Below are 22,625 nucleotides of genomic sequence, written 5' to 3'. Positions count from 1 at the left end.
TCTTGATGAGGTGAAAGAGGAGAGTGGAAAAGCCAGCTTAAAACTCAACACTCAAAAAACCCAGATCATGGCATCCGCTTCCATCACTTCATGGCAAATAGATGGGGAAACAATAGAAACAGTGGCAGATTTTATTTTCTTGGGCTCCAAAATCACTGCAGATGGTGACAGAAGCCATGAAGTTAAGACGCTTGGTCCTTGGAAGAAAAGCTATGACAAATCTAGACACTGATTAAAAAGCAGAGACATCACTTTGCCAAAAAAGGTCCGTATAGTCAAAGCTATGGTTTTTCCAGTAATTGTGTAGGGATGTGAGAGTTGGACGGCTCACACAGTGATGGCTGAACACTGATGAATTGATGCTTTTGAACTGCAGTGCTGGAGAAGACTCTTGAGAGTCCCGTGGACAACAAAGAGATCAAACCGGTCAATTCTAAAAGAAATCAGCCCTAAATATTCATTGGAAGGACTGATGCTGAAGCTAAAGCTGCAATCCTTTGGCCAGCAGATGTGAAGAGCTGACTCACTGGAAAAGACCCTGATGTTGAGAAAGATTGAGGGCAGGAAAAGGGGACGGCAGAGGATGAGATGGCTGGATGGCACAACTGACTCAACTGACCTGAGTCTGAGCAAGCTCCAGCAGATGGTGAAGGGCAGGGAAGCCCGGCGTGCTGCAGTCCGTGGGGCCGCAGAGTCGGACACAGCTTAGCAACTGAACCACACAGTTAAGTCAGGCCAGGTGGGAAAAAGGCCCTGATCCTTCCTGGCTATCCTGCCTGGCTCTGCTTAACCGATTCTAACTTGAGCGGCGGAGACGTTGTCCTGCACCTGCCCTCCCTGCCCAGACGTGGGGCTCCCAGCTCACCCCAGTCCTCGGTTCCTCCAGGCGTGAAGCAAGTCTAGCACCAGCTTTCTGGTTTCTCCGTTCTCTTGCTGGGGGCAGGCGGTCCAAATGGAGCTTCTCCCTTTGGCAAATGGAATGGATTCTCACACCCGGCACAAGAGCAGCCCCAGCAGAGGGCCGAAGGTGGTGGAAGCAGGGGGTCCCTCCCCTGAATCCCACCATGGGTACCCAGAGCTATGAGGCAGACCATTGATCCAACATTCCCTGAGCATCCGTTCTACATACCAAAACCTGAGCCCTTGTCTACGGCCAGGTACCAATGGGAGACAAACCACACAGAAGTCTGAACTGGGGAGGTTTAAAACGGTCACATCTCATTTATTGTGCTTTGCAGATATGGTGCTTTTATACAAATCGAAGATTGGCAACCCTGCGTCCAGCGACCCCACTGGTGACATTCTTCCGACAGCTTTTGCCCCCTCTGTGCCCCTCTGTCACATCTTGGCATTTATGGCCGTACTTCAAAACTTTCGTTACATTTGTGAACTGATCTGTGATCAGTGACCTTTGATGTTACTACGGTCATCGTTTCGGCGTTTTTTAGCAATAAAGCATTTTTTAACCAAAGGTACGTACACTGTCCTTTAGGACAATGCCATTTCACACTGAAAAGAGTACAGAATCGTGTAAACATAAATTCTATATGCACCGCAAAGCCAAAAAACTCTTGCTTTATTGGGACACAGGAAGTCCTCTACATAGGAACCTTTAAGATGCAAACTTTCAAAGGTGCAAACGTGTGTTCTGCCAACATTAGGCGTGGCACGGCAGCTGGCCCTGTCTCCTGCCGCTGACCATCATTCAGCTCTACCATCTCCCACCTCTTCTCCCTGCTCCAGTCAGTAAGTCTTCCTGCCTGTTCACTTGATGCCAGCCACTGTACTGTACCTCTGTACTTTTCAAGTTACGTCCTGTGAGATTAAAAATGTTTTATTTGCAGGAAAAGTACTATAAAACTATTACAGTACAGTATTAAACAGCCAACTGTGCTAGCTGGGTACCTACACGAACTCTGTTGGACTTAATGAAGAAATCGGACTTTACAAACGCTTTCTCCGAAGAGAACCTGTTCGTATGTCAGGGACTTCCTGTGTTTGCTTTATCGGGGCGGTCAGGAGCTGAACTCGTGATGTCTCCCAAGTACCTGAATAAAAGATTATTAACTCTATCAGGCCAGTCACATCTAAAAGTCAAGAATACCCGTGGGTTGAGGAGCCGGCCAAGGTAAGAAAGGGGTCCCCTCCTGAGGCTGGGGTTCAGGTCTCCTTGGAGAAGGCTTGGGTGAAGGCCCCCTTGATGGTGGCCAAGGTCTCTGGGTCACCTGAGCAGAGTTTGTGAAGAACCAGAACCAGGAGCTGGCGCCTCCTCGCGCAGCGTCCCTCAGCGCCCCCCACAGATGAACGTAACGGTGCGGGTGCAAAGGAGAAGTCTGAAGGGCGCAGCTCACCAGCGCCGCGCGGGCCACACAGGCAGCTCCTGGAGCTGGAGGCTGGTAGGGCGACAACCCGCAGAGCTGGCGGGTCCAGCGCTACTGTGTTTAGCAAGAGCTAAGGGCAGGAGTGACCACGGGGGCCGGAGGAGGTGCCCTTTGATGTCAGACACCCACTGTCTGGACCGCAGACAGAGAGGCGACGAGTCATCCTCTCGCCCTGGGAGGCTGCACAGGCTGAGAAGGCAGCTGGTGTGAACCCCGGCCACTGTGCTCGGGGCGAGAGCTCCACTGAGCGTGAGGACGCAGAGGCTCCTGGAGGGCGGGGCCGGGACCCGCGCGCTTCACCGCCCCGTGGGGGCTCCTCCTGGCACGGGTCCCCTCTAGAAGATGCCGGGGAGCAGGCGGTAGGGCACGGCGGCCGTGTAGCGCTCCCAGTCGCGGCCGTACTTGTTGGCACAGCGGTGCTCGTCCCGCAGGCAGCGATGGGTGAGCAGGATGGTCATGAAGATGATGTAGAAGTAGGGCAGGAGGTGGCTGCCGCCGCAGGCCAGGCAGTACGCCAGGCTGCCCATCAGGTCGCCCGTGTAGTTGAAGTGGCGGGCCACGCCCCAGAAGCCCGACACAAGCAGCTTGCTGTGGTGTTTCTGCCCGTCGGCCGACGTGTAGGAGCACTCGATGGCCTTGGGCTTCCTGCCCCAGATCAGGCAGCGCCCGTCCGTGCGGCGGAAGAGGTCCTTCTGGTGGTTGGTCATCCGGAAGATGTAGTAGCCGAGCAGGCCCAGCAGCAGGACGCCCAGCACGTAGGGGGTGGGCAGCTGCACGGGGTGATACACCAGGAACAGGCCCTGTGGGGCGAGGCGAGAGGTCAGGGGTGGCCTCGTCCGGGCGGTGGGCAGACCACGGGCTCAGGGGCACGGCCCAGCTTCACACCCCAGCTGCACCCCTGACCAGCTGCCCACCCAGCCCTGCACTGGTTTCCTCTCCTGTGAATAGAAGCACCCGCCTCAGAGGGGATCAAACAAGTAAACGTGCAAATGATGCAGGTTCCACCCCTCGGTTGGGAGGATCCCCTGGAGGAGGGCATGGCAACCCACCCCTGTATTCTTGCCTGGAGAATCCCACAGACAGAGGAGGCCGGCGGAGTACAGTCCATAGCGTCGCAAAGGGTCAGATATGACTGAGGCGACTTAGTATGCACACACCTAGTTAGTTATCTGCCTTTCTATCTATACACACACACATCACATATAGTATAAATGTAAAATATATAGCATAGTGGGACTTCCAATTATGGCTCAGATGGTAAAGAATCTGCCTGCAATGAAAGCGACCCACGTTCCAACCCTGGGTCAGGAAGATCCTCTGGAGAAGGAAATGGCAACCCACTCCATTATTCTTGCCTGGAGAATCCCTAGGACAGAGGAGCCTGGTGGACTACAGTCTATGGGGTTGCAAAGAGGTGGACACGGCTGAGCAATTAACACACACAGCATAATATTAAAAATATCATTTGAATAGGATAGTTAATTTTTTGTGTCCCCTTAGCTAGGCCATGGGACCCAGATACTTGGTCCAACAGTAGTTTAGTTGTTACAAAGGTATTTTTAAGATGCAATTAACGTTTCCAATTAGAATGAATGAAGCTGATCACCCTCCACAAGGCAGGTGGGCCTCATCTAATCAGCTGAAGACACTAAGAATAAAAGACTCAGGAACAAGTGTGAATTCTACCAGCGGACAGCTGTCAGACCCAGCTGCAATACCAACTCGTCCCAGGACCTCCAGCCTGCTGCCAGCTGCCCTGAAGAGTTTGGACTTGACAGGACCACAATCACACAATCAGATAAACAGACACATACGTGTGTGTGTGTGTGTGTGTGTGTGTGTGTGTATGATCTCCTGCTATCAGTTTGCATGCCTGGAAAATGGTGCTCACAGTATCAGGGAACCAGAGAGCCTGCAACCACCAAGTGGAGAAATGGGTCCAGAGGGTCTGTGCAGAAGACTCAGAGTGGGGACCAGAGGCCAGAACTTCCAGCCTCCAGCCCAGGGCTCTTTCCCCTCCACCCTGCCGGCTCTGCTGGGACCTTCCTGCTTTCCCGCTCTTGCTGCGGGATGCTGCAGGAGGTCAGCCAGGTAACAGCAGCCCTGCCCTCACTGCCTGAAGGACTGGCTGACTGCTCACCACGTTGCCCATGCACGTCCTGGCCAGCCTACAAGGTCTGTCCGCGTGGGTTCCCTCCACTCTTGCAGTCTGTTAAAGCGGGCCATCTGAGCTGCTGCGAACCACGCACGTGCCCAGGAACCTGTTCTCTTCCACCCCGCACCTCCTCACTTGGGCTCACGCCACGAGCAGGCGGCATGTGGCCAGGCTCTCCACGCAGCCACCCTACACGGGAGACCGCACACCACGCAGAGGAAGGGAGGGCTGTTCTCTTCGAGCTGGGAGTGGTGTGGAGGGCTGGACATCCCCCAACAGCCTCAGAGGGCTTCTCGGGTGACTCAGCGGTAATGAACTCGCCTACCAACGCAGGAAACATAAAAGATGCGGGTCTGAACCCTGGGTCGGGAAGATCCCCTGGGAAAGGAAATGGCAACCCACTCCAGTCTTCTTGCCTGGAGAATCTCACGGACAGAGGAGCCTGGCGGGCTACAGTCCACGGGGTCACAGAGAGACATGACTGAAGTGACTTAGCAGGCACGCAACAGCCTCAGAACCAGCACCCGTCTCCGAGGCTGCTCCCGTGGCAGAGCTGCCCAGCCCACCTTGAGTCAGCAGCCCAGCCCTAACCAAGGTGAGTCCGCCCTGAATTTCCCCATCCCTGGCTGGTGGCCCAACAGAGGTGCAAAGCCAGGTCCCTCCGGCTCCCCAGGAAGGTTTCTACACTCGACTCTTGTGACGCATGCGAGGGAGCCTCTCCCAGAGCCTGCGGCCCCGGCCAGCCTCCACCCTCCTCGCCCCTGGAACGCCCCCCTCTTGCAGGCCTCCGGCCTGGCAGTGGGCTCTGACCCCCAGCCTCTGGTCTGACAGTGTTCTCACCCCCAGACTCTTCATCCTGCTCTTGGTCTGGCTGTGGCCGCCCCAAGACGCTCGCCCAGGCTGGGGGCGCCTCCTTAGCCCTCTCTCAGCGGTCAGCGCCCCACTTGCTGTCAAGCACCCCCTCCCCACCCTGGGCTGCCAGCGTGGGGCCTTTCCCTGCCCGGCCATGAGCTCCGAGCGGGCAGGACCCCCTGGCGTGTCCACCACTCATGCGTGTGGATACTCAGAGCCTTCGAGGGAAAAGAACAGGAGAGCAGGCCTCTTACCCTTTCACTGTTAAGATCTCAATAAATATGAATATCAGTAGCGAGCTTCTTCCTCCCTGATCTCACAAGTCATTTCTTTAGACCCAAAATCTACTCTGAATCATCCTGTTCTCTGAGTCTTAGGGGCTGAGTTGTATCCCCCACATTCATATGGTGCAGTCCTAAGCCCAGGACCTCAGAAGGTGGCTGTATCTAGAGAGGAGCCTTTAAAGAGGGGATTACAGTACAATGAGGTCACCAGGGTCGGCCTCATCCAATGTGACTGCTGTCCTGATAAGAAGGGGAGGTCAGGACACAGACACACTCAGAGGGACGACCCTGTGAGGACACAGGGAGGAGACGGCTGTCTGCACGCTCAGGAGAGAGGCCCTGCCCACACCTGGGTCTGGGATTCCACCCTCCAGGACCGGAGACGGTGAATCCTGTTCCTGGAGACGGTGAATCCTGTTGTTCAAGTCGCCTGGTCTGGGATACTTGTTACAGCAGCCTGTGGTGACTCATACACTAAGCCTTCTCTTCTCCCTAAAAGGGCACCAGCCTCCCTTCTCCAGGTTCTGATGCCCACCCCCCACCTGAAAAATCCAGACACTTGGGCAAGGACAAGGCTTGGCACATGCTCAGCTTGTCTGCTCTGAGGGCAGCGTTGGGCGGGCCCGGGGACCCAGCCACCGAAGGTCCTGCTGGGCAGAGGGGTGAGCATCACAGGGGCTCCCTGGCCATCTCCTCACCTGCAGCGTGTATAGGTACGGCAGCCAGACGCAGTCCCCCCAGCCCAGGTACCACCCGAAGTGGTCGTGGCAGATGTCGATGGTTTTCAGGTACCAGGTTTCGTTCCAGAAGAAGTCCAGCACATAGATGGCCTGCAACACAGGAGTGGTCAGATACTGACCACAGGCGCAGACGGGGAAACCACACTCCAGGACGGGATGGGGTCCCTGGGCGTCTCTGAGCTCCCCTGATGAGGCAGCTGCTGCACTTCCTGCAGGTCCTGGGCCATCAGGGGATAAGTGGGGGGAGGGAGTCCCTATCTGCAGTCTGAGATGACACGTGGCCCAGAAGAGGGGCGCCCAGCAACGTCCTGGACGCCGATGTCCAGGGCTGTGGAGCTGGGAGCAGAGAGATGGCTGTGGGGGTGGGGGATTGGGACGGGGTCCTTCCACAGCCATCAGAGCTGTGTTGCCAGGACCACTGACACGCCTGAGCAGCAAACAGGAGTTTGCCATGGGCCACACGAGCCCCCGGGGCCAGTGCAGTGTCTGACAGGTGAGGACATGACTCCTTCGCCTCCCACTCTGCAGCCAGACTCCCAGACACGTGCGAAGGGTGCCGACCCCCTTCTAAAGGCGCAGATTACAGTCTTCCAAGAGACTTCCCAGGGGGCTCAGATGGTAAAGAAGCTGCCTGCAATGCAGGAGTCCAGGGTTCATTCAATCCCTGGGTTGGGAAGAGCCCTTGGAGGAGGGCATGGCTACCCAGTCCAGTATTCTTGCCTGGAGAAGTCCATGGACAGAGGACCCTGGTGGGCTATACAGTCCATGGGGTCTCAAAGAGTCAGACATGATTGAGCGACTAATATTTCTTACTGTCTTTTGAAAGCTATCTGGCTTTCGGGTTTCCCCAGCACCCAGCTGGTGTCAGAGCCCACAACCCCCGACCCAGGCCACGAGCAGGCTACCTGCAGGACGTTGACCAAGACCATGGAGTTGGTCACATAGCCGTAGAGCTCCTGCTGCTTGGCTGCAAAGGACAGGTTGATGAGGGTCCAGGCGATGATCCCAGGGCGCCCATTGAAGAAGAGCTTGAAGTCAAACCACTTCCCAATTCGGGGGTTAAACTCAACGCCCATCATGTAGTTGTAAAAGAAATTGCCTGTGAATTTGCTTGAAAACACAAACGACAGATGCATGCTGTCAGCGAGTGCCTCTCACAAGCAGCCTCCTTGGCCGGTGCTCAGGTGCTCAGCCCAGCCTGGGTACTGCAGGCCCAAGAGAGAAGACCTGGGGGAGGCCTGCCGTGAACTGCAAGGACCCGGCACGCAGAGGCCACGTCAGCCTCCGGCCCCCTCTCCGACAGCCATGATACTTCACTTCACATTCAGCCCCGGCCTTGAGCTGAGAGGCTCACTCTGTTGTAATAAAGGTGGGGAGACTGTAACCTGGGCAGGTGCCTAGCATCGATCCTCCCTCCCACCTCCAGGTTCCCCGGAGGTGAGCTGCCCAACTGGCTCGGCTGGACAGAGACTTTATTCTGAACGACTCATAGAGCATTCAGGCCTCCGTGGGCAAGCGAGGTTATAAATGATGCCGAGGTAGACGTGAAAAACAGCGCCAGTCTCAGAGCCAGGTGCCCGGCTCCAGGGCCCACACCCATGCCTTGCGGGGCAAATTTTAAATGCTTTGCTGCCCTCATCACCTGACCACAGGAGTGAGCAGAGAGTCAGCCAGGGTAACCCAGCTGGAGACTCTCTCTACCACCTGCTGCACATAGACGGGGATTTCTCTGTTAGTTAGGGAAATATATTTTCATGTCCATTTCCCTCAACTAGGATAAGTAGAAAGAAGCAAAATATACAAAGTCTACAATAGGGGATGTGATTATAAAGCAGAGAAAATGATTTCCACAAGGTGTAGAAGACCGGCCTCGTTACTTGCTCATCACACAAGCTCAAAGTGCCATAATCCAAACACGCTTCCTAAGAGCCTAGGGGCAACAGTTAAAGGAAGCACACTTTGCTTTCATCTGGAACCAAAACTAAAATGCAATCACCCCGAGAACAAGAATCATTGCCTACACCTGTCTATAGGAGGGACCCAACAAACATCTCTTGATGAATGTGTCCATGGAGGGAGGCGGGGAGGGAGAGATGGGGGGGATGAGTAGATGCATGGATAGATGAATGGATGGCTGGGTGAATGGATGGATACAGGGAGACAGGGAGGGAGGGACAGGGGATGTGGGATGAATGGATAGATGGATAGATGGATGCTGGCTGGATGGGTGGATGAGTGGATGGGTGGATGGAAAGATGGATGGGTGGTTGGATGGGTAGATGGATGGGTGGTTGGATGAGTGGATGGGAGGATGGAAAGATGGATGGGTGGTTGGATGGGTAGATGGATGGGTGGTTGGATGAGTGGATGGGAGGATGGTTGGATGGATAGATGGATGGGTGGTTGGATGGGTGAATGAGTGGATGGGAGGATGGTTGGATGGGTGGTTGGATGGGTAGATGGATAGATGGATGGGTGGTTGGATGGATAGATGGATGGGTGGTTGGATGGGTAGATGAACGGATGAATGGATGAGTGGATGTGTTGGATGGATAGATGGATAGATGGATGGGTGGTTGGACGGGTAGATGGGTGGATGAGTGGATGGGTATATGGTTGGATGGATAGATGGATGGGTGGTTGGATGGGTAGATGGGTGGATGAGTGGATGGGTATATGGTTGGATGGATAGATGGATGGGTGGTTGGATGGGTAGATAGGAGGGTGGTTGGATGGGTAGATGGGTGGATGAGTGGATGGGTATATGGTTGGATGGATAGATGGATGGGTGGTTGGATGGGTAGATGGGTGGATGAGTGGATGGGTATATGGTTGGATGGATAGATGGATGGGTGGTTGGATGGGTAGATGGGTGGATGAGTGGATGGGTAGATAGGAGGATGGTTGGATGGATGGGTGGTTGGATGGGTAGATGGGTGGATGAGTGGATGGGTAGATAGGAGGATGGTTGGATGGATGGGTGGTTGGATGGGTAGATGGATGGGTGGTTGGATGGGTAGATGAACAGATGAATGGGTGAGTGGATGTGTTGAATGGACGGATGGATAAACGGATGGGTGGGTGGTGGATGAATGGATGAAGAATTGGATATACGGGTGTATGAAGAGATGGGTAGGTGGATGGTTGATAACTATCTCACCCAAGGCTCCATGAGAATGGACACCAATCAGTCCGGCTCTTCCTGGGAAGCTATTACATTAAAGCCACCGAGGTAACAAGACTTCTCACTAAGACTGCTTCAGGCCGCACTGACGTTTCACAGAAAGAAGGAATGGGCTGCTCCTGCCTGCAAGAAGGCATTGCCTCTCCCGCCCTCCTTCTTCCCTATGGCCCTGCTGGAGATAACTCAGCCACTGAAGATAGACTTGGCCACCTTCAACTGCATCCTCCCTAAGGCAGGAGAAGCCACCCATTCAGTACAGATGCTCCCCAGAGTCCATTGCGGTCCCTTGAGCTCCTCCTCAAGGATGCTCAATCCTCAGGCTTCTGCAACGTCCTAGCCCAATGTCCTAGAAAAAGGCACTGACCCGCCACCTAGGGCTCACGCAGCTGCTGAGGACGTACCATTCCCGGGCATCGGTGGGGAAGAGGTAGCCCTTGACCATGGCGAAGGTGGAGACGGCGTAGCCCAGGATGTTGGCACACCAGAGCAGCGGGATCCAGTTGTCGAAGATGATGGTGGGAGAGAACCAGGAGAGGAGGTGGACGTTGGCAAACCACAGGAGGTGCGTGAGGAGCCAGGCCTGCAGGCCATTGATCTCGTACTTGTTGACGGCTCCTGCAGGGGGGAGATGCGAGAGCGGGGCCGTTTGCCCGCTGTAACTGCTCCTGGCTCCTTTCTGGGGTCCCCAGCCCCCAGCCCCAGAGCCAGTCAGTGGCTGCTGCCGTTCAGGCACTCAGGGTCAACACGCCGGCAGCACACCTCACACTGTGAGCTGGGGACTAAGCGCTGGTGCTGGCGGAATCCCTAAGAGTGGGAGAGAGGGCACAGGACGTCTACAACTGGCCCGAGGCTGAGTCACCAGCCTGCAGTTTGCCGGAAGCTGGAGCCACAGCAGAAGGGACAAGGGTCCCCTGTGGCACCTGGTGGGGCTGGGGCTGAGGGGAGGGTAGCCAAGAGCTTTCTGTGGGTCGGGCCAGGGTCTCAGTGACTGCAGGGAATGAACGGACCAGGCGGCCCTAAGGCCCTGTAAGTCAAAGCTTGGGCCCCCGCGATGCCCCTGGGGGACTCCAAGTGTCCCTGCCGGGAAGATGCTCTGCGAGCCCAGCCACACGACCGGCAGGGAGCGGGGGCTATTTCGTTCCCTGGTTGGGAATGTGATTTCTGATCCCTGGAGGCTGTGTGCGTGTGTGTGTGTGTGTGTGTGTGTGTGTGTGTGTGTTGGCGGGGTGGGTGGTTGGGGGGTCAGGCCCCGTAAGAGGAACAGACAGAGAAAGGCTGCACGTGGGCAAGCAGGGGCGGACCCTGGGTTACCTGTGGGCGTCACGGCGCCCTCCTGAACGCCTCCCACGTAGCCCGGCAGAAACTTGTGGCAGAAGTCAGGAAGCATGTACAGAAGCACCTGCAACGCAGAGATGTTTCAGCTGGTTTCCCCGTGGGCTACAGGGCCTGGCTGTGCCTCGACACGGCTCTGCTTTCTCAGTTGAGATGATGAATGTGCAGGCACCGCACGAATGGGAGAAACCATGATCGCGGCTGGTTACTTCTTCCAGAAGAGCTCATGGCTCTGGGAACACTGACCGCAGGCTGACTGCGGGCTTTGAAGGGAGCCCTGAACAGGAAACGCATCACCACTGGTCAGAGCACCCACGCCGTCTCCTCACGGGGCTCAGCCACTCCCTTTGGGAGAGCCCACTGGCTTACGCTCCATACAGTTCACCCTTGAAAAGTGTTCACTGAGAGAGTTCAGTGTATTCCCGAGCTTGTGCCACTGTCCCCAGTGGCCAATTCCAGAACATTCTTATCACCCCGAAGAGGAGCCCCACACCCCCTGGCAGTCCCTCCCAGCGGCCCCTCCCCGCCAGCCTCTGACAACCACCGATGCACTTTCTTTCTCTATGGATCTGCCTGTCCTGGACTTTGCATATAAACAGAATCAGGCAGGACATGCCCCTGCGGAGCCGACTTCTCTCACCAAACACCAAGTTCTCAAGGCACCAGGCTGCAGCCTGTGTCAGACCCTCACCCCTTTCCATGAGAACAACATTGCCCTGTGTGGTCGGATTACACTACGTGTGTGTCCACGTCTGTCGATGCACACGTGGACTGTTTCTGCCTTTAGGCTACTGTGACTCTCGCGGCTCCAAATCACCTTTTACTCAAAAGGACCAAGAGGCCTGAAATGAGAGGGAAGCTGAAGCCCAAAAGCCGGGATCGCAGGGAGAAATAGCTAGCAGAGGTCAGAGCCCAGGAAATCCCAGGGTGGTGGGGGTGGGCAGGGGGCACCTCCCTGCACCATTTCCCAGGATAATGATAACATCATCATTAATATTCAGAAACTAAATACTGTCTATTCAGATAATAAACACTGTTCACCAAGTTCATGGTGCAGACAGCCTTCTGATGAACTCCTGATTGGGAAGCTAGTGAGGTCACAGCAGAGCCAAGGCCATGCCCCCCTCGTTGGCTAGGCCTGTGTGACCACCTCTGGGGACATGGCCTCGGCTTGGCCGAGACCAAGAGCAGCTCTTAAGAGCTGGGCAGTCCTAGGCCATGCTTCCCATCGTGCACATGGCTTCCGGGGCGGGAGCCACGCCCTCACGCCCTCCCAGGTGGTGTCGCTCCCTGCTCAGCAGGGAGGCTCAATGGAAGGCGAGCCGGACACCGAGATGCCACCTGGTGGTCCTTGAGCTGAAGACAAAGCTAAGTCCGTCAGGCGGCGTGTGAGGCCTGGCTGGGTCCCAGGAATAAGGATGTCACTGTGAGCCGGACGCCATCCCCGACCAGGGGCCAGGCCCACCTCGAGGAGGGGACGTGCTTGCAGGCCGAGTCCCCACCGCGGGGGCCAGGAGGGCTGACCTGGAACGTGACCCACGCCGCGTAGATCTGGGCCGCCTTCGCGGTCACGGGCGGCGTCCTGGCCCAGATGTCCGCGAGCCGAGCCCGCCCGGCGGCAAGGTCCACCACGGGCGCCGTCAGGGAGCAGCCGTACTGGTCGCAGGCCATGATGAAGTAGTACACGATGAAGGGCGCGAACAGCAGCAGGAAGATGACGCTCGCCAGGGAAAACCAGTCCACCTCCCTGTGGGACCGATGGACGGCAGCAGGTCATGGGGGCTGCCCGGCCCCCTGACCTCACACGTGGGACACAGAGCCCCACGGGGACAGCAGCCAGCGGCTCCCGAGAGGAGGCTGTCGGCTCGCAGGGCCAAGGCCCCCACCGCGTAGGCAAGGCACCCCACTCGCACACTCCGCTTGGAGCAGTCTGAAGGCCGACGGGCCCACGGGCACCCCGGAAAGCCCAGGGCCCAGGACACAAGCACAGAAGGCCTTCCACACCCCACGGCTCCAGAAGCTTCCTGTTCTGGGCCATCTGGGACCCTCACCAAGTCCCCATTGCTCTGTGGCCTGAGATCCATGACCCTGTGTCTTACACGCTGAGGGCAGAGCCGGGACACCTGCCGTCCCTGACGGCGGCTTTTACAGTCGCTTCTTCTTTGGGTTCCTAACTTTCTAAACTGGCAAACTGCTACTAATGACAGTCCTACTGATTAAAAAGAATCGCTTTCATAGGTTCCTGAAATCCCAAAGGCTGTCAACCTCTCACCGAGAGCCCCCTTTACTTTCCAGCTGGGAAGGCGGGTGGGAAGCTTACCAGGCACGGCCCCACTGCCCCTGGGCTGCAGCCTTGCCGTTGGTGATGCCACTGGCACTCTTGGTTTTAGGGGCGCCGGGCTGGGACTTCGCAGCCATTGGGCCCTGAGGGGAGGAGACAGCACGCTGAGATCATCCCCGACAAACGGACACTGCAACTCCCTGCCGTCGTTCACAGGCCTCCGCGGGGCTGGACTCCTTCATTCACGGACTCTCCACCTTGTCCTGGACGGATGATTCCAGGCAGGGACTCCCACTCCCGGAACCTGGCCCTACTTCTGCTGTTATCCCAGTTCATTTCCCAACAACAGCAGAACATCCCTCTTGTCACAGAAACCCAAATACCTGCGGCTCAGAAACCTCCCCCCACATGCACCTGCCTCCCCTCCCCCGCACGCTCCCATCACACCCACTGCTCCAGCCACAGGGGCCTCTGTCCGTCCGTGAACGTGATTTATCTCATTCACGATACCTGCTGCTTCTCTGCTTAGAACACGCTTTACAGGTCTTACTTGGGTCTCATAAAATGTTCCCTCCTCAGTATGACTTTTTATTTTTCCTGGAGTTAATGGTTGCCTCACTTTTTCCATTCGCTAAGATTTCTATGCATCTATCACTAATTTTTTTTTCCTGACTGCTCTAATGAGCTGTCATACACATTAATAACTTTTCTACATATTCCAACACAATTTATCATTTCCATTCCTCCTTCCCACCCACAGCCATTCATCTTGTACCAAGAGACAAGCCAACCCATGGTCATAATATGAGGGAAGCAGTGACTCCCCGACTTCCAAAATGACTTTACAATGGTGATGTTTAAAAATATCAGGCATGAGAAAAGGATGATCTTAAATGCTTCCAGAAAAAATCCAGGATTAAGAATCATGCCAGTAGCAAGCTGGTTCTAGAAGACAGGATGGAAAACTTCAAATATTCTGAGGGAAACTTAAGCTGCTAAAGAAAAGGCCAGTGAAAGGACAAGAGGAAATCCCAAGATAATAGCTGGGCAGCGGACCAGACAGAAACCAGTCCACAATGGCACAAGATGAATGGCTTTGGGCCGGGGCGAGGGGAGCAGGGAATGAAAATAATACATTTTGTTGTGTTGGAGAGCACACAAAAATTACTGATAAGCATGATGGCTCTGTCATAACATGCAGGAAAAACAATTAGTGACAGATACATAGAAAACTTAGCATATGGAAAAAGTGAGGCAACCATTAACTCCAAACACATAAATAAATAAAAAGCCATATAAGGGGAAAAACACCAAACCATAATTATAGTACATTACGTGGCATAACAGTAAATAATAATTTTGCCAGACAGAAAAAAAATGTGTAAAGTTGAGGGTGCTAAAAGGAAATCATTTAGAAATAGGCAGGTAAAAAAACAACACAAAAGTAGCTTAGAGAATGAAAAAGCATTTGCTTCTGGGAAATGAGACTCTAAGATGACGTAGGGAACTGTTTATTTTTTATATATAAGTCTTTTAACTCTGGTTTTATTTTAAATGTGAAGATGAATCACTGTAATACAACTTGTACATTCACTTAAAATTTTTCAAAGATGAAAACTGCAGCACATCACTTTATTTTCACAGGTTAGTTTATGGGGCATTTATGACGTCCAAGGCAGACAAAGAGTTCTTTACGGACAGAGGGCCACTCATCTTTACAGCCCAAAACGCAGAATTTTGAGCCTGGTACATGGCAGTTACTCTGATCTAACGTGCTGGAAAACTGCAAAAGGGCCAGAGAAGTTTAGGCTAAGAGCTAACTCTGGAACACCAAAAGCATATTTTCTAAGGATTAAAACAAGCCCACATAATTATGCTGAGCTTGTAGTGGCCTTCATTCACTTCTCGGTCATGTGTGTGTGAGCCGCTTAGTCGTGTCTGACTCTCTGCCTCCCCCTGGACTGTAGCCCGCTAGGCTCCTCTGTCCATGGGATTTCCCAGGCAAGAATACCGAAGTGGACAGCCATCCCCTTCTCCAAGGGATCCACCTGACCCAGGGGTCAAACCCGGGTCTCCTGTGTCTCCTGCACTGTTTAAGTGGATTCTTTACCGCCTGAGCCACCAGGGAAGCCCAAAAAGGGAACGCTGTGGCTGCACGGGTCGGGAAATGAACCTCCCTCGCGGCAGGTGAGAATTCTACCACTGAACCATCCATGCACCTCTGTCACAAGCACTGAATTTTTAATAAACGTGGAAGGGATACCCTTGGCAGGAGATGGCTGAAAATAGGGGAGAGGGTGGTGTCCAGGAAGTAATTAACTTTTTTTCCTAAGAGTCAGGCAGGAATTGACACTGAGCACTGATGGACCAGCTGCCTTTGAACAGGAGCGGCGGCGCTGAGGCTTACCTCCAACCTCTTACTGAGCGGCTCCACTGCAGAATGTGGGTTTTCCTTCTTGAACTGTCCCCTTTCAACTCTCTAGACTCTTACGCTCCACAGGCCTGCGAGATCCTTTTCAACCCACTGAACAAAGTCCTGCAGGGCACACAAAGGTGACAAAAAGACTCAGGGGGATAAGCACCCAAATGATGATTTTCCCAAGTCCCACCTGGTAATGGCTCAGCACCCAGGGTTTGAAAGTACAAGAGTCCCCATGGGTGGGGATCTCCACGATAAGGCAATCTCATCTTGTAGCTTCTCTGCCTGGCACACAAATGTCTGTCGAGGAGGAAGCTCTTATAAACAATGGGTGGAGCTGGATGGGGGGGCGGTGCTTCCTGGAGGAGTTGCCCTGGAGAGGAGCCTTAACAGGGTGGACTGAGGAACAGCCCAAGTTGGCTTCTTTGCAGACTCGTTCGGGGCGGCGCACACGCCCCTGGAGTGTCTGTACCATTGACCTGGATCAAGTCCCACCCTGCCCACTCCACCCCCACCCCCAGCCCCACCCCTGCCCCCAAGCATGCATCTTCCCCCTAGGCATTCCCAGAACCAGTGAGTGCCAGTGAATACAGGGCATCACAGACAGTGATCTGGGCTTGGAGCCTGGTTCTCTGCAGACTTCCTGGACCCAGTGACCTTCCCGAGTGTCTTGGGGCTTCAAAGCCCACACACACACCCAGGGAGGAGCCATGGAAGTGCATGGGGCTTTTCGGCACTCTGGTCCGCTCCCCGGGCCACATTTTGAGCTCCACAGGCGACCCCATGGACTGCAGCCCGCCGGGCTTCCCTGTCCTTCCCCATCTCCCAGAGTTTGTTCAAACTCATGTCCATTGAGTCGATGATGCCATCCAATCATCTCATCTTCTGTCACCCCCTTTCCTTTTGCCCTCAATCTTTCCCAGCACCAGGGTGTTTTCCAATGAGTCGGCTCTTGGAATCGGTGGCCAAAGTATTGGAGCTTCAACTTCAGTATCAGTCCTTCCAGTGGATATTCAGGGTTGATCTCCTTTAGGATTGAGTGATTTGATCTCCTTGCAGTCCAAGGGACTCTCAAGAGTCTTCTCCAGCATCACAATTCTAAAGCACCAATTCTTTGGTGCTCAGCCTTCTTTATGGTCCAGCTCTCACATCCATGCATGACTAGTGTCTCCATTGCTGCCTGCAAATAGGTTCATGGAGGTGGGAGGTAGCAGACATACATATGCCTATGGCTGATTCACATTGATGTGTGGCAGAAATCAACACTACTGTAAAGCTCTTATCTTCCATTTAAAAATAAACAAATATTTTTTAAAAAAGAGTGAGCCCATGAAACTCTAAACACTCCACTCTCACGCCCTCGTAAAGGCAGGGCTCCAGGCCCACACACTCATCCTCTTTCCACCCACAGTCTGGCTGAGTGGATGCAAGCAGGCAAGTACCCACAGGACCTGTGAGTAATAAACCTTGTTCCTCAGCCTTCCCTAATGGCTTTTGCTGAAGGTGTTCTGCAATCATAAGAACCGCAAGGGCCAGTCTGGCCACTACATAGTCCCAGGGGGAGCGGTGTCTATGGGGCTCCTCACAGTTAAGCAGGCCAGGCGAGTGCCTTCAGCATTCCTTGCTGAGAACACCACCATCAACAGCCCAGGACCCATGTAACAGGTGGCTTAAGTCCTGTGGCAGCCCTTTTGGCATCTTGAGGGTTTGGTGTTTGGAGAGGCATCCGAGATGCAGAAGCACAGCAGAGAGGGGATGGCACGGTGATGCTCAGGAGGCCCGGATGTCACTGGTAAGGCTGCAAGTTCCCTGCAGGATTAGGTCCTGCTGCCAACATGTCCTCACTTGGAACTCAAAGTGGGTGACTGTGAGCAGCTACTTTACTCGCTAGCCTGAGTTTCCTCATCCACAAAGTAACCCACTCTGTGGGGTAAATGAGGTCCCAGGGCCAGGTGCTCAGAACCCCTCTCAAGCCCCATCGGAGTTCTTTCCAGAGAGGCAGCCACTGCCAAGACCACCGCCAGACCACCCAGGCCTCAGGAAGGTGGGCTCACACAGGATGTTGGGGTGAAGCTCAGCCTGGCAGAGGTCTAAGGCGGATGCCCCTGCAATGCCCAACCCTGAGCTGCCCTCCACACAACTCGTCTCTTCTCAACGCAGAGGCTGAAAACAACAGTCTTTTGAGACTCTCCTGGCCGTCCAGTGGTTAGGACTCTGTACTTTCACTGCTGAGGGCTTGGGTTCAGTCCCTGATTAGGGGACTAAGATTCCACAAGTGGTGCGGTCAAAAACAAAACAAAACCATCTTTTGTCCTCTTTCAGTGTTTCTGTGGGTCGGGGATCCGGGGAGGCTGGCTAGGTTAGCTCCAGCCTGGGATGTGATGGTGCGGGTGGAGCTTGGGCTTCCTCCCAGCATGGAGGCCTCAGGGCGGAGGGAAGAGGTGCCCAAGCTGCCTTTTCTTCATGGGAAGGCATGTGACATCACTCCCAGGGCGTTATGTTGGCCACACTGAGTCAGAAGCCCACCACCTTTCAAGGGGAGGGGAAGCAGGCTCTGATTCTTGATGGGGGAGCAGCAAGGTATTAGGGGAGCATGATATACTGTCAGGGCCATCCCAGGGTGACATAGGCAGTCACAGGGGGCCACTATTTGCTGGGCATCTACCAAGCTGCAAACACCTGTGAACCCACAGAATTCCCACCCCACTCTGGAGAGTTGCCGTTATTGGGCCCAATTTTACAGATGGAGAAGTTGAGGCCAGGAAAGTGGAGAAAGCAGCTGGCACAGACCTATGGGGACGGAGCTGGGTCTGCGGGCACGCCGCCTCCTGTGACACACTTGGGAGGCTGAGGAGTAAAATCCAGAGTGGTAAGGCTTTGCTGGTGGCCCAGGGGTTAAGAGGCCGCCTCGCAATGCAGGGGACACCGGTTTCATTCCTGGTCCCAGAGGAGCCCACGTGCCACAGAGCAACAGAGCCCCTGCACCACGACCCCTGAAGCCACGCTCCACGACGCGAAGCCCCCGAAACGAGGAGCTCACGCACCGCAGCTAAGCATAGCCCCCACTTTTGCCACAAGCAGAGAAAGCCTGCACACAGCAACGAAGACCCAGCACAGCCGAGACAAAAATAATAATAATAATAATAATAAATTCAGAGTAGTGATGACAACAGTCAGTCTTTGTGCGTGCTGGGCTCGGTACTACCCTAACATACATAGAGAAGCAGCTGGAACATTATTGAACCGCAGAGGTTCTGTTCTAGAAATGTGCCCGTCTAAGGAGTAAGAGACACGTAAAAGGACAGACGTGCCCTAACTTGTACTTAAAGGAATGAGAGAATTCAGGCCCAGTGAGGGCTGGGCAGCTGCTCTTCAACTGGAAGACAGTTCCAGAGGCCAGGTAGACCTTCAGGCTGGCTCAGTTGCCACCTGTCGGAATTCATCCTGGGACATAAATAGATGGCCATGTGAAAAGGTAGACGCAAGAACTTCCATTCTGGAGCACTTGCAACATATTGGAGATGACAAAATGACTATCAATCAGGAGATGGGGAAAACGACGACGCCCTGGTACAGTGGAGTATTCAGCAGCTGTTACGAAGAATGAGGTTAAAAACATGGAAGAAGGTTCCCTGGTATGTACCAGCACAAGGGCGAGCTGTAAGACAGTCTATCACTAAAAAGCTATTCAGAAACTCATTCTGATCCAGTGGCTAAGACTCTGTACTCCCAAAGCAGGGGGCCGAGGTTCAAGCCCTGGTCAGGGAACTAGATCCCACATGCTGCAGCTAAGACCTGGTGAGGCACATAATGTTTTAAAGCCATATACCAAAATCCTCAACGGTGCGGGATGCCACTTGGGCTCCCCCAGCCCCTTTTCCTAATTTTTCTAGCAGACATGTACTTGTGTTATAAAACAATTTAACAACAATAAAAAGAGCTGTTGAAATAGCTCTTGGAGTCCTTAAATCCACAGTTCTGGGGACATTTGTGGCTCTCTCCAGGGGCAGGGAGGTCATCGGTCCTCAAAGCAGGGGGCAGTGATGTGTGGGGTGATACTTGAGTTTACCTGCAGCTTTTTTACATCCTCCCACCCACTTCGGATGGGGTGGTCATGCCCTCACCTGTACGTGCAATTCACGAGCCTTGGTTGCCAAATGCAGAGACGGCTCTTGACCCTTCCCAGAGCTTGGCCCTGGAGAGCTCTGGCCCGACTGCCATGGAGAGGGTTAAGGTCCTGGTTGGGGCACAGCAACCCACGCCTGGGGCCCTTCTGGGGCCTCCAGAAATAGGCAAGAGTCCTGGAAGGAAATTCCAGAAACACCAAGTCCTAATTCTAACTCTCTTAATTATAAAGGGTAAACTGCAGCTTTGACTGCAGATGCAAGGGTTTCTGTTTTTCAAAAGTTGTGACATACATGCTCCCTGTAACACAATCACGTTTAGAAGTCAAACGTCCAAGTCCAGGGGCTTCCCTGGTGGCTCAGTGGTATTAAACAAAAAGTCCGGCCATGGCAGGAGATGCAGGTTCGGTCCCTGATCCAGGACGATCCCGCATGCCTCGGAGCAACTGAGCCTGTGTTGGGATGTTGATGGTGCACATCTACTGAAGCCCAAGCACCCTTCAGCCTGTGCTCCACAACACGAGAAGCTGCCACGATGAGAAGCCTGTGCAGGGCAACCAAAGAGTAGCCCCCGCTCGCTGCAACCAGAGAAAGCCACAAAGACCCAGCACAGCCAGAAATAAAAAATGAAAATTATTTCTTAAAAAAGTGCAAATCCCCTCAGTTCAGCTCCAGGAGTCCCTGAACTTTGCTGCTTATTCTCCAGATTGTCACACAAGCTACTTGTCACTCGATACATACCCACCCTCCCTCCTTCTTTTCCTCCCCAAATTAGTTTACCTCCAAATTCTTTTGCAACTTCACTTCTTGGCTTTTTCTAATCTTAGTAGATCTACTACATAAATCCGTAACTTTTTTTTTTTAAGCAGTTGGTATACAGAAGGATTTTTATGAGAATTATTGTAAGAAGTAACTGCATGGTTGTTTCTGGGTTTTTACCTGGGAAACCATCCTGGTTTTTCAGTGGAGAGTGTCCTGCAGGTGGGGTAACTCCACCCCCTCAGGCCTGTTCCTCTGGTCTTCCTGGGGCCCTTCAAGGCACCTGGGATTGTTCACCTGCCCACCCACCCCCCACCCCCCCAGTAAATGCAGGCATTGCCCTGAGGACTCCTCCCTCCAAACCAGTCTGTCGCCAGTATCTCTGGGTTTGGACTGTGGCTATGTCGCTAAGTACACGACTCTCCACATGTCACTGCACCTCTGGGGAGCCTCAGTCTTCTCATCTGTAAGATGGAGCGATGTCTAGAACACAGGGTGTTCTGAGAACCCAGCACAGCGCCAGACATTCAGGAAACACCACTTTTGATAAACATGATCTCCTCATTTGCAGTTTTCCTCCCTCCTTTCTCTTTTTGTCTGAAATCTCACCAGAGCAATTCCTACCCTTAAAAACCTTTTCCATAAAGTTATAAAATGTCCAAGAAAGGCAACACTACTCCATCAGTTAAGTTAGTGAGGAACGCTGGAAGAGAAGGAGGGCGGCTTTGGTCTTCTGCCAGCAACTTCGTGCACTGCAGGCCGGCCCGACCCCCACCCCCCAGCCCCCTGCGATTAGTCTATTCCTAGAAGCAATTCTGTGACTTTCCTGGTGGCTCAGACGGTAAAGCGTCTGCCTACAATGAGGGAGACCCGGGTTCAAACCCTGGGTTGGGAAGATCCCCTGGAGAAGGAAATGGCAACCCACCCACTCCAGTATTCTTGCCTGGAAAATCCCATGGACAGAGGAACCTGGTAGGCTACAGTCCATGGGGTCGCAAAGAGTCGGACACGACTGAGCGACTTCATTTCATTTCAGAAGCAATTCAGAACAGTCCATGGGGTCGCAAAGAGTCGGACACGACTGAGCGACTTCATTTCATTTCAGAAGCAATTCAGAAGCTGCTCCCGGCTCCCCGCTTCTCAGCGAGCAGACAGATGGTCCATGTTTCTTCAACAGAAAACTGCATCCACTCGCGCGGGGCACGCGAGGAAGGAAGCGGTCCCCCCGGCCCAAGAGGCACTCACCGGGCTCCGCCTCGTCTCGGCTCGCCCAGGGAGCTCCGGACCACCGCCGGGGGACTAGCATCCCCAAAGGGTCGTCTTCGGGGTGCCAACCCTCGCCCGCACGCACGCGCCCCCTGCGCATGCGACTGCTCCTACGCCGATCACCCGCCGCCCTCCACGCCCAGCCCACCCCCGGGCTGCGCGCGCCCCCCCGATCTGTCCACCCGCCCTCTGCGCGCACCCACCTGCGCGCAGCCCACCCCGGCGCCGCGGGCCTGCTCACCTGCGCACCCGGCTCCGGGCCAGCTCTGACCCGCTCAGTCTGAGCCGATGTCCGCCCGGTCCCCACGATGAGGTGTAGCGACAGGCGGCCAATCGCAGACGGGCCCTGCGCGACCCGGCGCCCCTCGGGCCCGGCGATTGGCCGCGGCGCCTCGCCCCACCCCGTGGGCTGACTCCGGGCCATCGCGCGCTCCACTCGGCAGCCGCTGGGCGAGAGACTGACAGCCGAGGGCTTGCCCCGCGCGCGGCCTGCCGGCGGGGGCGGGACCCACGAGCCCCCGGGAGCGCGGCCCAAGCTGGGGGGCGCGTCCCCAGCCGCGGTCGTGGGCAGGCCGCTGAGCTCCCCAGCCTGTTTCCTCTTCTGCCAGTGGGGTCCACATCAATCCACGAAACAGACAAGATCGCTGCCCTTGGGGTGCACGTGGGGGTGGGGATACGGGGGAAGCGGGATCAGTAAACAAACCGTCATTGAGGAATATGGTGAAAACTGGTGTGGAGGAGACTGAAGCAGGGCGTGCAGGCTGGAAGGCCATCACAGGTGAGGGCTCGCCTGGAAGGGGGCCAGAGTTGGAGTTCAGGGTACCGATCAGCTGCGCAGAGCCGCCCAG

General features: G+C 54.7%; 1 protein-coding gene across 3 annotated transcripts; it reads right to left on the bottom strand.

The window, feature by feature from the left end:
• Nucleotides 1-1,193: 1,193 nt before the first annotated feature.
• Nucleotides 1,194-22,168, bottom strand: DHCR7 (7-dehydrocholesterol reductase). 3 transcript variants are annotated; one of them, XM_043452091.1, is made up of 9 exons: nucleotides 22,019-22,168; nucleotides 15,617-15,745; nucleotides 13,249-13,352; nucleotides 12,453-12,675; nucleotides 10,908-10,995; nucleotides 9,998-10,211; nucleotides 7,318-7,522; nucleotides 6,371-6,502; nucleotides 1,194-3,181 (listed from the first exon to the last, which is right to left on the bottom strand). In XM_043452091.1, exons 3-9 carry the CDS (start codon nucleotides 13,344-13,346, stop codon nucleotides 2,717-2,719), a joined length of 1,425 nt encoding a protein of 474 aa, XP_043308026.1. In that variant the 5' UTR covers nucleotides 13,347-13,352; nucleotides 15,617-15,745; nucleotides 22,019-22,168; the 3' UTR covers nucleotides 1,194-2,716. The 3 variants fall into 3 exon arrangements, with proteins under 3 accessions (XP_043308026.1, XP_043308027.1, XP_043308028.1); XM_043452092.1 differs by having other exon boundaries at nucleotides 21,981-22,047; XM_043452093.1 differs by lacking the exon at nucleotides 22,019-22,168 and adding an exon at nucleotides 21,757-21,893.
• Nucleotides 22,169-22,625: the final 457 nt, after the last annotated feature.

This window comes from Cervus canadensis, chromosome 29 (assembly GCF_019320065.1).
Source record: "Cervus canadensis isolate Bull #8, Minnesota chromosome 29, ASM1932006v1, whole genome shotgun sequence".
Classification (NCBI taxonomy): domain Eukaryota; kingdom Metazoa; phylum Chordata; class Mammalia; order Artiodactyla; family Cervidae; genus Cervus; species Cervus canadensis.
The sequence above is the reverse complement of the archived record's forward strand: the minus strand, read 5'-3'. Positions and strand labels throughout refer to the sequence as shown.

What these genes read in the sequence shown, in the direction of transcription:
- DHCR7 (XM_043452091.1), bottom strand. Translation starts at nt 13,346, where the DNA reads ATGGCTGCGAAGTCCCAGCCCGGCGCCCCTAAAACCAAGAGTGCCAGT. An exon ending in GGGCAGTGGGGCCGTGCCTG is followed by an intron (nt 12,676 to 13,248) that starts GTAAGCTTCCCA and finishes TCGGTCCCACAG; the next exon opens with GGAGGTGGACTGGTTTTCCC. An exon ending in TCTTGGTCAACGTCCTGCAG is followed by an intron (nt 6,503 to 7,317) that starts GTAGCCTGCTCG and finishes CCTGTGTTGCAG; the next exon opens with GCCATCTATGTGCTGGACTT.